Here is a 14,568-nt window from a genome sequence, read left to right on the forward strand (position 1 = left end):
AGCTTGGGGGGCCCCCAGAGACTAGCTTTGGGTGAGGTAGAGGGCCCAAAACTGCTAGCGGCGCCCCTGCCAGAAAAATCAATCAATGCTTTTGAATGACAGCAACAACTGAGATAACAAGGGGCTGAAAAGTGATACCACAGTGGCCATATTTCTGCTAGGAAATTATTGGTTTTGTTTTGTTTTGTTTGGGGGGCATTTATTTCTCTGAAATCTGTAGTAGTCATGCAGTGTGCATTGTTTTGACATATTAGCTTTGAAGAGAAGTTGGAACGAAAGGGTGGGATTTCTTCTGTTTGCTGCTTTGAAAATCAAGCTTCCTCTTGCTGGTTTTTCCAGGATCGCCAACCCTACCTTTAACATGATATATTGATCTAATTATATTGTTTAATAACTGCTTTTAGACTAGACTGCTTTTTCGAGTCAGCTGATTATAAAAAACAAAATCACAAGCATAAGGCTTTGTGAAGCCAGAAGAGAAAAAAAAAATCAAAATTTCACACTAAACTGATGTTCAGTAGTGTTAGTAGTAAGAGTTAAGACTTTTGAGTCAAGAGTTTTGTGTCATTATTAACAGCAATCTACTATCAGGCAACATCCCCTCTCACTGACAAAAGCGAGTCATGGCTTAAACTTGAAATCAGAAGAAATGTAGCGGCAATAGGTTTTCCACCAAATTACACGACATACTCCTGTGTGGCTGACATTCACCCACAGAAATGGAGTATGACAGCTCTCATAAAGAAGGCATAAGAGTTATACTTCGGATGCAAAATTGGAGACCAGGACAAATTATGGGCTCCTCGTATATGTTGTGAATCTTGTGCTACCAGTCTGCGTGCTTGGCTGAAGGGTAAGCATCCATCCATGCCGTTTGCTGTCCCAATAATTTGGAGGGAGCAGAAGGATCATGTAACTGATTGTTACTTCTGCATGACGAATGTCTCAGGATTTTCTTCCAAGAACAGGAAGTTATTGAGTACCCAAACCTTGCCTCTGCAATGAGACCAGTACCACACGATGACAGTCTTTCTGTTCCAAAACCACCAGAGACGTGGACGCTGGAGGATGAAGAGGAGCAGACAGAGATAGACGAGCCGCTTGCCGTACCACACGATGACAGTTTTCCTGTTCCAAAGCCGCCAGAGATGTGGACGCTGGAGGACGAAGAGGAGCAGACAGAGATAGACGAACCGATTGACCGTTGTTGACGCTCCAACAATCCAGATTTTGAACCATCAACATCCAGTGATCCTCATTTAATTTCTCCGGCAGAGCTCAATGATCTTGTCAGAGATTCGAATTTACTGAAGAGTCAAGCAGAACTGCTTGGATCAAGGTTGCAAGGGTGGAACCTGTTGTCGGATACAAAAATGTCATTTTTTTGGCGTGGTCATAAAGATTTGGCAAAATTCTTGGTTGACAGTCTGACCTTTTGCAGTGACATCGATGGATTGCTTTCTGATCTCAGATGTGAACATGACCCAAAAGAATGGCGACTGTTTGACTCACTGTTAAGTTTGAAGGCCGTTTTGCTGCACAATGGCAATATCTACCCTTCCATACCTGTCGGACATGCCGTTCATATGAAGGAAACGTATGAGAACATGCAGCTGCTGCTGAAACACGTTCAGTACAACTGGAATATATGCAGCAATCTAAAGGTGGTTGCCATTTTACTCTGACTGCAGCTTGGATACACCAAGTAGTTTTCTTTGCGAGTGGGACAGCCGAGCAAGAGCTTTGCATTATGTGAGAAAGGACTGGCCACCTTGCAGGAAATTGGTTCCAGGGCAGAAGAATGTTGCACATCAGCCATTGGTTGATCCGAAGAAAATTTTTCTTCCACCTTTGCACATCAAGCTTGGGCTAATGAAAAACTTTGTTAAAGCAATGAAGCAGCAAAGCGAAGCCTTTTCATATTTGCGACAGATGTGTCCACGCATCAGTGATGCCAAGATAAAAGAAGGTGTTTTTGTTGGCCCACAGACTCGAGAGGTGATGAGGGATAGTTACTTTGATGGCCTTCTGCAGGGTGCTGAACATGTTGCGTGGATCGCCTTCAAGAATGTCGTTTCTAACTTTCTGGGCAACTACAAGGCACCAGACTACACCAAACTGGTTGAAAGTCTGCTCCAAGCATACAAGTCGATGAACTGCAACATGTCGCTTAAGATACATTTTCTTCATTCTCACTTAGACTTCTTTGAAAATCTGAAAATCTCGGCGCAGTTAGTGACGAGCATGGTGAAAGGTTTCATCAAGAGATTGGAGAAACGCTACCAGGGAAAGTGGAGTCCGTCTATGCTGGGAGACTGTTGTTGGACACTGATACGCGAGGCATTGGACAGTGACTACAAGTGAAAATCTGAGGCAAAAACACTTAGATTTCTTTCGTGTTGCTTGGGTATCGCATCGTAAATCATATATCGTAGCGTAGGCCTGTGCTGCTGGAGACATTATGTTAAATGCAGTTTTCTTAAAAACCTGGCGTGATACTAAAATTACAATTATATATTGTGTTCAGCGTGTAAAAATCTATTGGTTTCACCAAAAATTTTAGAGGAAACAAAAATTTTCATAAAATTTGTTGGCCAGTGTTTTCTTTCAAGAATTGAGCTTCCTCTTGCTGGTTTTTCCAGGATCACCAACCCTACCTTTACTTAATGACACTAAGCTTGAGGGCATTTAGAATCCTGGTCTAAATGTTAAACATTTTCCTTTGCTGACTAGACTGAACATAATTGCTCAACCTCATCCTAAAGAAACATTCTAGTTGTTTGTGTATAAATAACATTGGGCTGAATTTCTTTCAGAATCTGTGCTGCTAACTGCTTGAGTGTAGGATGACAGCTGGTGACCGTTCCCTTACTCATTTGCCTCTCAGGAGGGGAGCTGTGATAACATCTGTGTGTCACAACTGCCTGTGCACACTCTAGACACTTTCATCCAAATATAAAATACAAACAGAACCAAATATGTGGCCTCATTACTCAGAGTTGGATAATAAAATGTTCACATTATTCCCCATCACTCAGGCCCCTACCTGTGGAGCAGTGTGCACGTAGAGGCCTGGGGGTTCCCTCCCGGTGACAGACCACACTCATTGCCAGGTCTTGGTGTTGTCACTATATTGTGCAAACCACTTATTGCAGTGTCAGTGGACAATGGAAATGCTTCCAACTGTGGAGTAAGAAAATGCAATTTACAGAATCCGAGAGAGAGAGAGCATTTTATGGTGCCACAGAGGCTGACGTCCCATTTTGTATGCAGAATATATCATACCACAAAAAAAAAAAAAAAAAAAAAAGTTATTCACCACTGCCTTTGTTGCATCTGATTCCAGTTAAGTGTAATCAAATTGTGCAGTCTTTGGTTTGTCTCAAGTCTACATAACAGTAATGACTTAATATAAAAAATGACTGGCCTTATCCCTAACAGTATTTTTAATAATCCCCATACAGAGACTAAAACCAACAATGAATTGCCTGCACCCAGTTCATGTCCGTCAGCCTACAACCTAGAGACTTATTTATCTGTGCCACAGACCTGCATTGTTGTTCAAAAACAATAAAACCCATCTGTGAAACACACCACTGCACTGAGTGACATGTTTCCTCATTACAAAACATCAGACCTTGATATTTCTTAAAAATGGTGCCCCAAATGGCTTAACTTTTTACAGCATCTGAAGTAAATAAGTCAAAAGGACCAGGCACAAGATGTCAGTTTATTCTTTAAATATTAGGCTCTTATACAGCATTTCTTAATGAGGACAGACATTAACCATGATTAGAGGCAAATCATTGTTGTTTTAGTCTCTGTATGGGGAGTGCTGAAAATATCAATATAGAAAAAGGCTTGCTTTATCTTTTAAGGGTATAATTTCTATATAGAGGTTTAAAAGCTAAACCTTGTCATGATATTTAGAAGAGTTGGCTCACCTCCAGCATTTTTCTTTTCTTGCCCTCCACTCCATCTCCTCTCTGAGCTGTCAGGACAGAGTAGCAGGCTTTACACACTTTGTTCATCTTGTTACCGTCGTACTCTAAAGCCACTTTGTTGTCTAAACACTTCCAACACACCACCTGGGGAGCACAGAAACCATCACTGCAATACTGTCCTAAACTGAGGCTTTGCCTGTATTCCGCATTGAGTACAGAGCCTTCACATCACTCACACAGCCACAGGCTCGACAATGATGTCTTCTTGTGAATGTGCTGAAAGGGTCTTGACATTTCATACACATGGTCACCTCACTGTCCCTGATCCAATGTGGGGCTCGTTGACCAAGTTCCTCTGCCTGTAACAATATATGCACACCACGGGTAGGATGATTTATAATCTTACAATATTTTGAGCAGATTTTAAATACAACTCATGATTTTATTTTGCATAAATAAACTATCAGACATACTTGTTCTTCTACACTCATCTCCTTAGGAGCCAATTTGAAGGTTTCATTTTTTTTCTGAAACACATCAATGGCTTCTTGAATCACCTGGACATAGAACAGATACTTGCTTTTACCAAAAAAAAATTAAAAATTAAAATTAAAAATAAAGAGGGTGGAGGATACTGCTCATCCACGCAATATTTAATGTGCTGCACCAGACAGTAAATAAAACTACAGTTGTACCTTTATCCACTCATTTCGGTCCAGTTCAGAGCTTTAAAAAGAAAAAGAATTACATTTCATGTGGCAATCGGGTTAATGCATTGAATGTTCACTATTATACTGAAGTTTAACAACAAGATAGTTATAGTATGTTCACAGGCTACAGCAATTTGAAATTAAAACTAAATATACTTTACAGTAATCAAATTAGTCAAATTCTAAGCCTCTGCCAAGGCCAAACAAAGAAATGTTATTTAATGAAATATTCCTGCATTATATTTAAGGGCGTATACAGTCCATACAAACTGTGCGTGCGTGCGCACACACACACACACACACACACACACACACCTGGCTTGTAGCTCAAGGGTCCTCTCCTTTCCAGAGACCTGAAAGGTGTATGGGTGGTCTTTGCTGGTGGTCAGCTGCACCTCCATGCCATCCACTCCAATCCTGCACCGGACAGTAAAACGTAGCCCAAGTAGGCTGAACTTAGGAGTGCAACACAGCAGAAAGTTGTTGAACTGGGGAAGAAAAAAATTTTTTACACCATAACATTAGGTTTCTTTTATAAATGTATAATATATACACCATTTACATTAAAAAGGGGTAGTTTAAATAATCTTGACAGTAAGTATCATAGAAAGGTAAACAAATTTCATATTCAAGTTTTTGGATCACTGTCTCAACTAAAACAAAGGCACCGTCTGCATCTTTTCCCATTAAATAAAATCAGTATTAAAACCATGAACAGGTGTCTCTCCATGGCACACGTGTTCCTGGCAGCAAGCTTGAGCAGACGACCTTCTCTAAGAAACTCGTTGGTCGGGTTGACCACCTCCTTGTCGCCAACCATCCCATAGATTTCCAGCAGCTTCTTCAAGTTCTCCTACAGTGAAAGAAAGATGGTGAGAAAACACTGAAATCGATCAGTGTAGATATTATAGCAACTGTGTGACGATTACTGTTCCCACAACTGGCAAATCTAAAAATACTTGCATGTTTAGTGTCTTTTAAGTTTCTGCCAAAATTTTATTAGAATGACCGATAATTAACATACGACTTTAAATCATCTGCCCCCAGCTGTACAGCTCTAGTATTCCAATGATGGAATAAAAACAAAAGTATTGGAATAATTAAGATCAGAATCTGTTGACAATATAATACAATTTATGTGTTAAAGTGATGAAATCTTATTTAATTCATTGGTAACTGCTATGGTATCATACAGCTTTGTGGATGGCACTGTTGGAGTGGGTGGCTGCCATGGAAATAGTCTGCAAGGATTCTGTGGGAGGAGAAAAAGGAAGCATTTCATACTGCTCAGTACTAACATCTCAGAGACAAACGGATACTGAGATATAATGACAGTGGATACAACAGATGGAGATTAAAGCCACTGGTGCAGTATACTTACTGTGAGCAAGCTCATAATCTGGGCTATCCTCAGCCAGTTTCTTTAGGTAATCCCTCAGCAGCATCTCATAACGAGGAAGCCTTTGAACCGGTTCCAACATGTGGTGCTGAAGGGTGAGGTTGCCACACACCTCCTGACTCTAAGACAATATATCCATTGTGTTCTGTTTACACCTCTGTACTATTAGGCACATAAAAATAAGACATATGCATATTACCTCTATGCCCCTGATGATGTTTCTGAAGGTAGATGAGCGTGCAGTCCAGGTCCTCACTAGCACCATGGCCTGCTGAAAGTTTCTGATGTAGTCTGAGTACATCCTCAGGAAAGGTGCGTGTTGCAGCAGAACTTTACCTAGGCCTGGGCTCTCACACCTAGATTTGATGGAAGTGGGAAAGTAAAAGGTGCGAGGGTCTGCTCTCATAGACAGTGTCACTGCTAAAGATGTCCTGCTTGCAGGTATTATTGACAAACATCTACCAGTGGCTGATGCAGGTTTCCAGGTCAGGCAGCAGAAACTGACTGTGGAAGGAGTATATGGAGGAAATGTTGGAGAAGATATTTCTTATCACCTCGGCAGGAAACGAGCCTCGACCTGCCTCTTGTGTCAGGCGCAAGAAAAACACCTGTGGGAGTCAGAGGCAAGTTACAACAATGTATTACTTAAGTCACATATCAGCTAGGAATGTGCTAATCATAGCAATAAATAAATTGAAAAAAAAAAAAAACTATAGCCAGCAGTAACAACGAGTTGTCACTGGGGCAGCCACAAATGGATTACCACACTGACCTGGTCTAGCAGGTGGAGACGAGCCACATAAGCCCTCTCTGTCTGCAGGAGTTCATTTGCTATGTTGTATAATTTCTGCTCAGTATTCTCTTCATCTTTTGGCTCACCTCCTCCACTCTTCTCCTCATTTTGTTCACCCCTAGACTCCTCATGAATCCTCCCGTCTTCTGTAGTTGACCCATTCCACTGGCAGGAAAACTTTGAGCCATACCTTATGGGCAGCATGCCTTCTTCCATTTTATCATTTATTCCCTTCCCATTTAGTACAGACCATTCGTCCCCCTGCACTACACCATTAGTTTTTCCTGGGGAATTATGACCTTTATTTGTGCTATGACCGAGGTCAGTTGGTGCTTTGATGGTGATGGCAGGCCCACTACAGCTGGATGACTGGAGTGGTTCCAGTAAAGAGCGTTCAATCCTGTAAAAATAAAGTATTTATGATTTTAAATTCAAACAACATTCAGAAATTACTGTATTCTACATTTATGCTATGTGAAGGTATTCAGAAAATCAAAGCGCATAAACTTAAAAATCCTACCTGCTCTCATCCAAGTCAACAATCAGATCAGGCAAGCTCAAAGATTGTCCCATTTTCTTTTCCTGCCTTGTCTTACTGCTTGGGATTCGGTGCAGTTGTAGCCAGGATCTAGAGTTCTTTGCAGGGCTATGGCCACTCATCTTCCCTTGAACAGGGGTGGGGGTCTGCAGTTTTCCTGGGGAAGAGTTTCTTGGGGACAGCTTTGCAGAGCTATGCTCTCCTTCCCTCAAAGGGCTACAACTCTGAAAGCCTCTTTTGCCTGGACTTGGAGATCCTAAAACTGGACTGCTTGCAAGATTTGGAGTCCCTTGAGCATGTCTGGCAGGGCTGATGTACACTCCTGATACTTCATTCAAAACACTGCTCACTGCTTGTTTGACAGGACTAGGGGAGCCTAGGTCATTCTGTGCTGGGCTGAAACAGAAAGCGCAGTCTCCAAGACCTCTGGTGGGACTCTTGTCTTCCTCTGTGCCATTAGCTTGAGGAGGTAATAATTCTTCTGTTGTGGTACTGTGGCCTTGATCTTGTCCTGCTCTCAGAGGGCTCTGGAGGTGAACAGGGTTAGAAGGCACTGCAAAGAGATTAATCATTGTTAGCTAATTTGCTAATTTGAATTACACTGCCTTGTAGTTACAGTATAAACCACAACACAGAGTGAAGACAAGCTGTGATCTCACAGAATAATGGATTACTTACACTACTCAGATTTAGCATTGTTGTTCAGATTATGTATGCAGGCTGCTGGATCTTGTGGTTTGAAGAAAGTTATATTTTAAGCTAGGATTCTTTCACAGTCTTTCTTGCAGTTTGGTTCTGACCAACCCTGTTACAAACATAGCTACAGCTGTACAAGCCACATACTCTACTGCTAAAAAGAAATGTAGTTATTTGAACCATGGTGTACATACAGTATTTTTCCACACTATGTAGCAGTGATTTACTGTAATACTTCTTTCATGCTTTGCTGGGACTTTATCACATTTTCAATCATTTAAACACAAAATTCCAACTTGCATTTGACCATTAAAAAGGGATCTAAGTACCTGGCAAAATCATTATACACACACACACACACACACACACACACATCTCTAAAATTTTCCAATTTAGGGATTATGACTACAATTAAAAGTAAAACTGACTAGGCTTGGCTGCAGACCCGACCGCTATGAGAATGGGCTCACAGGTGGGTCTGTTGTGGTGATGCTTTGTTCCGAGGTCCACAGGTAAGGGTTCAAAGACAGGTAACGGCGCTCACCGATATTAGGCTACAATGACTCAGTCGTTAGGGGACATTGTTGGCCATCAAAGGACTGAAACACCACGGATGGGGATAAATATCTCTGGCTCAACGCCAGTCGGGCAGGACTGATGAAGTCTCTTGGATGAGAGGTGAAACATCTTTGACCTAAAACCAAGTCCAGTTGATTTTTTTTTTTACTATGACCTGGATGACTGAGAATCTGCACGGACATGCATTATACCGAGTACTGGGAAACCTCAGACAACACCATTTAAATCCAAAACCACTGGGGAAGTATGATTCAGTGGTTTGTGCCATTGCTTTTCATCTGAGTAAATACTGCTGTTATATGCACATGGAAAAGTCAAACCAATATCCAACCATTTGATCAAAGTCTGTTATACAGTACATACACACACACACATACATACACATATATATATATATATATATATATATATACACACACACACACACAAAATACAAGTCTCCAATCCTCTTAGTACAATGTTCACACTTGAACCATAGCCTACACTACAGTATATGTAGTGAAATGTACAAAATATTCTAGGAGAGAGTTATTTATGTCCAGAAGCCCCACAGACAGAGATATTATTCTTTGTTTTCACTGTTGTGTACTTGAGCCAATACGAATACTCATAAAACTGTAAACAAGAGTACAACAACTTACTACTTTCAAATTGTGTAACTGGCTGTTTTCTTACCTGCAGTTTATTTTCATACTTATTCAGAGTTATTTGATACTTGTATAAGAAAGCTTTCCAGTTCACTCCTGGCTTTGCTGAAGTGTAACAGATTTGTTGGTCATGCGGTCCCTTTCTCAACAGCATAACACTTCTGCTTTCTCACTTTTTTTCCACCTTTGCTATTCTAATGAGATGTGTCAGTATCTGAGAGGCAACATTCAACACTTGTCTAAACAGATAGAGCACCATCTCCCACATACTAGTTTTTAAACAACAGTGACATCTAGGTGGAGGGCAATACTAACTTAAGCCTCTACCATTAAAGTTTGATATTTAACAAAAGCACCAAGTTGAAGAGATTTAGGAAAATAAAAATGTTGAGCTTGTGTGTATTGATGTTACAGATATAATATTGATAAATATATGAAGATGTCTGGGCTTCCAGATAATTGAAAATTAATATCTAAAATTTTGGGAAACTTAAAACTCCAGCCAAAAAAGTCCAGCATGTAACTGCCTGGTTTTTGTAAAGGTTAAACAAAGAAAAATCTTAGAGAGCTTTAGAGGTACTTGAATATTATGTTTGCCTTTTAATGGAACCAGGTTAGCTGCTACCCCCATTTCCAGTCTTTATGCTAAGCTGTGCCAGTTACCCAAATATAATATATTTCCCAAAATGTACAACTGCTTCTGCAAAGTATTTTTTGAACTGGATCCAAAAGACATTATATACACATCAGCTGCTATCCTGGAATTCTGACATGCATTTGTCTCCACATATTAACATCCCATTGCAGGAATGTCTAATTTTAATGTCTACAATGGACATTGTCCTTAGAGGTCTGTGTCTCCTTCTGTCGGTATGCTTACTTAAGGGGATGCATCAAAAATCAGGAGCGCCTGTCGCTTACAGCAAAGACATGAGGTCCATGAAGGGACAATATTGGCTCATGGCTAAATCTCTAGCATTAGCATTATTTTCACCTTTAGCTAGTGCAAATCTAAAATAAATGACTAGTATGATATATGGCTAAAAAGATAAAAAAGTCAGTCTTAAATTTATACAGTTCCATTAACTGGAAATGTAACACGATCATTTGCATTAGCTAAATATAAATTTTAACAGAAGAGGTAAAATGCATGCATCCATCCATGTATCTATATATCAGTGGTGGGCCATCAGAGCAAGCAAGGCCTTCTCTGCTGCTGGCCTAAACACCATCAGAAGCACTAACCTACATTTAAAACCTAAATTCTAATATTTGTTCCATCCAATTATATTAATTTATTCCCAACAGTCCATTTCCTTCATTTCGTAGCATTTCTCTTGGCTGCACTGCTTCCAGTACGTGTCTGGTTGATGTTAGATTTTTTTTGTCCAATCAGATTTCAGCCTCTATGTGTTGCCATGTCAATCTAATCTGCCCAGGGCCTTCAGAATTAGTAGTGCTGGCCGATGTAACTTAAACTTTATTAGCAATGGGACTGTTTCTTTAACCAATCAGATTTCAAATTCACATCACAGGGCCAGCTAGCTGGCCTACAATAACATCAGCATTTATTCGTCCTCTGATTGGTTGGTCAGAGCAAAACTGTTAGTCAAGTTCGACTATCAAAACACGTCTGTAGCAATATGCACACATTAATACATTTGAGTTAGAATTTTACACACTCACAATGGCTGGTGGAGGAGGAGAAATTGACTTCTTCTCGGACATACTTAAAAAATCCATTTTCAAGGCGGACTTTTCCAGAAAAGCTAGACATCGTGATGAGAGCTCGGCCAACCCCGAAGCTAGCTAGCTAGCTTGTCTCAGCCCGACTGTACAGATTGGCATGTCTGACCGTGACTATCCCTATATCCACTGCAACTGTCAAGGGGACATTCTCTGCCCTCAAGAGAATAACAACATATGCCAGGAATACGACTGGACAGAGTCGACTCACAGCCTTTGCCTCAATGGCTACAGAAAAGGACTTACTGATGGAATTGAAATGCAGAGATCACCTCTATGACAGTCATTGAAGTCTTACTGCGCAAGGAACAATGGATTTTGTCTATAAATAAATAGCATCTCAGGTGATTGTGATGCATTTTATTTAATCTTTTATGTTTTTGTCATGTTATTAGATAAATATCGAGTCTGAACTGCTCCAGATGATGTACATCAGTGGTCCCCAACCCCCGGGCCGCGGACCGGTACCGGTCCGTGGATCAATTGGTACCGGGCCGTACAAGAAATTATTAATTATTTCCGTTTTATTTATTATCTGAGTCTGAACGATCTTTTATTTTGAAAAATGACCGCATTCTCTCGGTTACATCTCGGTCACTTGAGCGCCAAAACTGGCTTACTTGTGCGACATATTCAGCCTGCTCAATGAACTCAATCTGTCACTTCAGGGGAAAATGACAACTGTCTTCAAGTTGGCAGATAAAGTAGCTGCATTTAAAGCCAAACTGGATTTGTGGGGACGGCGCGTCAACAGAGGCATTTTGGACATGTTTCAAACATTAGCGGGGATTTTGGGTGAGACTGAGCCAGAGCCTTCATTCTCCCAGCTGGTGCACGATCACCTGTCTTTGCTTTTAAAAGAGTTCGAGCGCTACTCCCCAGCCACAAAGGACCCACGAACTGCCAAGGAATGGATCCGCAACCCATTTGTCAACAAACCAGGTGAATCCAGCAGGTCTGTGCAAGAAGAAGATCAACTGCTGGAGATCGCAAATGACGGCGGCCTTAAAAGTATGTTCGAGACAACAACTCTGCCGGTGTTCTGGATTAAAGTCATGACAGAATACCCTGAGATCGCCACCACAGCACTGAAAACTGAGACTTTGATGTTATACTCATGTTATGTTGGTGGCGCAACTGCTTAAGTTGCATACAAGTACACAGTGAATTCACATTTATTATTATATTTATAATATAAACAATTTACAATTTGCGACGTGATAGTGGTGAATTAAGTCGGGTAAGTTACCACTGAAGACCCAGGTACCAATTGCACAGTCCGCCACTGATATTTAAATAATCTGTCTTACAGATGTGTATATTGTGTTTCAGATTTCGCTCTTAAAGGCTTAAACATGTATTACACAAATGTCATATATGGCAATAAAACAAATCTTATGCAAAAGGTACCTCACCTGTATGAAAGGTGTGGAGATCCACCACAGTTCCTTTCACCTTTCGTCTGACTGCCACACGTCTGAATTCCTCCATCTCCCGACCACAGCTCAGAATCAAGCTGTTCCTCTTTTTCAGATCAAACATTGTTACAATGTAGCCTCAGACCCAGCTTCAGCCTGTGGTTTCTCCAATTCACAGTAAATAAAAGAATGAAAGAGTCTCAAGGAGAAGCAGAGGTTCCTACTCTTCTGCAGGTGCCACTAATTTCTCTCCAGGTGTTTAAGCTCCACCCCTGATTGAAAATACACCCCCAAACAAATCAGTCCCAGCGCAGTCCAGTTTAGCATTGGCTGTGTTCCATTTTCCTGTGCCTGTTATGTAGTAGTAAGGGCAGGGAAACTTGCTTAAATGGAGCACATAAGGCTGCAATATATGCTGCTATTCATCAGCTGATAATGGTCATTACAGAAAATAGGTTATTCTTTCATATTTAGCAACATGCAGTCCTGCTTCTGAACACAAAGTAAACAGCCTATATACTGCCCCTAAGAACCCAGATACCAGGACACCTTTAATATTTTAGTTGCTAGGATCTGATACAAACTAAATTACTTCAGACAAATCATCCCAGTTTAAATAATCATTTAATATTACATTTATTCTGAACAGGGTAGTAGTTAGATAGGTAGTCTGGTAGTTAGGGAACAGAGAACAGAATCACTCCTCCTGCAATGAAATAGATAAAGTATTAAATAAGGATATTGTCACAGAGTCAGTCAGTCTTGGTCCAGAGTCCCCCTGGCAAGGTCCAAATGCACACTCACGACTGCAGCACCATCACTCCTTCTCTCTCTAACCCACAGCTGTCCTAACTTTTATCTTCTTTCAGTTACACAGCCTTCTATGGCTTGAGCCAGAGTCACAGTCCCATGCCAGCTCTATACCCCTTCTTCCGAGCATTGTCTGAGATGTTCAGTACATGAACTTCTAGGTCGCGTTGACCTAGCACACATTTCCATTTTCTAAACATGAACAGAGCACATGAACCATTCACATAAGGCTGAAGCTATGTCCATGTCCCATTTAAGGATGAATTCTCTCTGGATGTTTACCCCTAAATTAAACAAGATGTTCTCCCTAATATTGGTGCCATCTGATACATCTCGAAGAACATCCTCAGATGGAACTTGGGACTGCACTTGTTTGTTTTGCTCCCTCACTGACTCACAGTGGAAGAGAGATTTGGTTGTTTGCTTGATTGGGACAAATTGAGCAAAACACTCTTTGCCTGCTTCATTTTGTCCCAATAAAATGGGTACTGGCTCAACATAGTTGGAGATATTTTTGAACAGTTTTTCTTTGTCAGTCAGTTTTCAGTGTCTTGGTATGGCAAACCCTCAAGAGATTTCACTTTTCATCACATCAATTACTGATATCAGCTTCTGGGATCCCAAGTGCAACCAATTTTTTATTCACTTTGAAAAGTATGTGTGACTGGTAGATATCATGTATTTCTTGAAAATCTTCAAGAATTGCCTGAATAACAGAGGATGGGAGCAACAACTTAGCTTGCAGTTTAAGGTAAAACAGGGCTACATTTTTCAAAAACAGTGCTGCATCAGCATGGTGTGGACAAACATCTGATTGCTCACCACTTACATCATCAGGAGCATTAAGGTCCATATCAAACTGTTGGTCCCTTTCATTTCTCTCATGGGAGGCACTCTGTCTTACAAATGAAGCTCCCAGAACAGAGTCAACCAGTGCTGATTTATTCAATGAACACAGGTAAAAATTAACATTACACACTCAGGTATCTTGCACCTCCAACATGCACGCAGGCAGCTGAAGGATGAAAGACCCTGAACCACAACAGGCCTATACATTTATCACTTAGGTTGGGCTAGCCCCATTCTACCCAGGAACGTCAAACCGTGACGTCTCTGGTGCCAGCTTTGCAGCTGACCATAGCAGTAGTCAAAACATGAAGAAAATCAATGTGTGTGTGTCTGTTGATTAAGTGGTGTGTATCTAAAAACATTCTGACATGACATCTAGTGACATGTCATGACATTAAACATAAGAAAATATTATGATTACAATTACGGTTAAACATAT

At 40.8% G+C, this 14,568-nt stretch overlaps 1 protein-coding gene across 1 annotated transcript in view; it reads right to left on the reverse strand.

Moving 5' to 3' along the window:
- Positions 1 to 12,721, reverse strand: part of LOC109971145 (FYVE, RhoGEF and PH domain-containing protein 4-like) — a 14,771-nt gene extending 2,050 nt beyond the window's left edge. The window contains exons 1-14 of the mRNA XM_020619225.1: positions 12,468 to 12,721; positions 7,367 to 7,937; positions 6,826 to 7,246; positions 6,516 to 6,661; positions 6,253 to 6,409; positions 6,036 to 6,174; positions 5,848 to 5,906; positions 5,364 to 5,507; positions 4,970 to 5,142; positions 4,640 to 4,670; positions 4,418 to 4,501; positions 4,181 to 4,303; positions 3,945 to 4,088; positions 3,047 to 3,183 (exon numbers count right to left, since the gene is read on the reverse strand). Of these exons, the coding sequence (XP_020474881.1) occupies positions 3,047 to 3,183; positions 3,945 to 4,088; positions 4,181 to 4,303; positions 4,418 to 4,501; positions 4,640 to 4,670; positions 4,970 to 5,142; positions 5,364 to 5,507; positions 5,848 to 5,906; positions 6,036 to 6,174; positions 6,253 to 6,409; positions 6,516 to 6,661; positions 6,826 to 7,246; positions 7,367 to 7,937; positions 12,468 to 12,594 (2,456 nt within the window). The 5' untranslated portion in view covers positions 12,595 to 12,721. The remainder of the gene's footprint in view (positions 1 to 3,046; positions 3,184 to 3,944; positions 4,089 to 4,180; positions 4,304 to 4,417; positions 4,502 to 4,639; positions 4,671 to 4,969; positions 5,143 to 5,363; positions 5,508 to 5,847; positions 5,907 to 6,035; positions 6,175 to 6,252; positions 6,410 to 6,515; positions 6,662 to 6,825; positions 7,247 to 7,366; positions 7,938 to 12,467) is intronic.
- Between the last annotated feature and the right edge of the window lie 1,847 nt (positions 12,722 to 14,568).

Source organism: Monopterus albus, unplaced genomic scaffold (genome assembly GCF_001952655.1).
Source record: "Monopterus albus unplaced genomic scaffold, M_albus_1.0 scaffold216.1, whole genome shotgun sequence".
Lineage (NCBI taxonomy): Eukaryota > Metazoa > Chordata > Actinopteri > Synbranchiformes > Synbranchidae > Monopterus > Monopterus albus.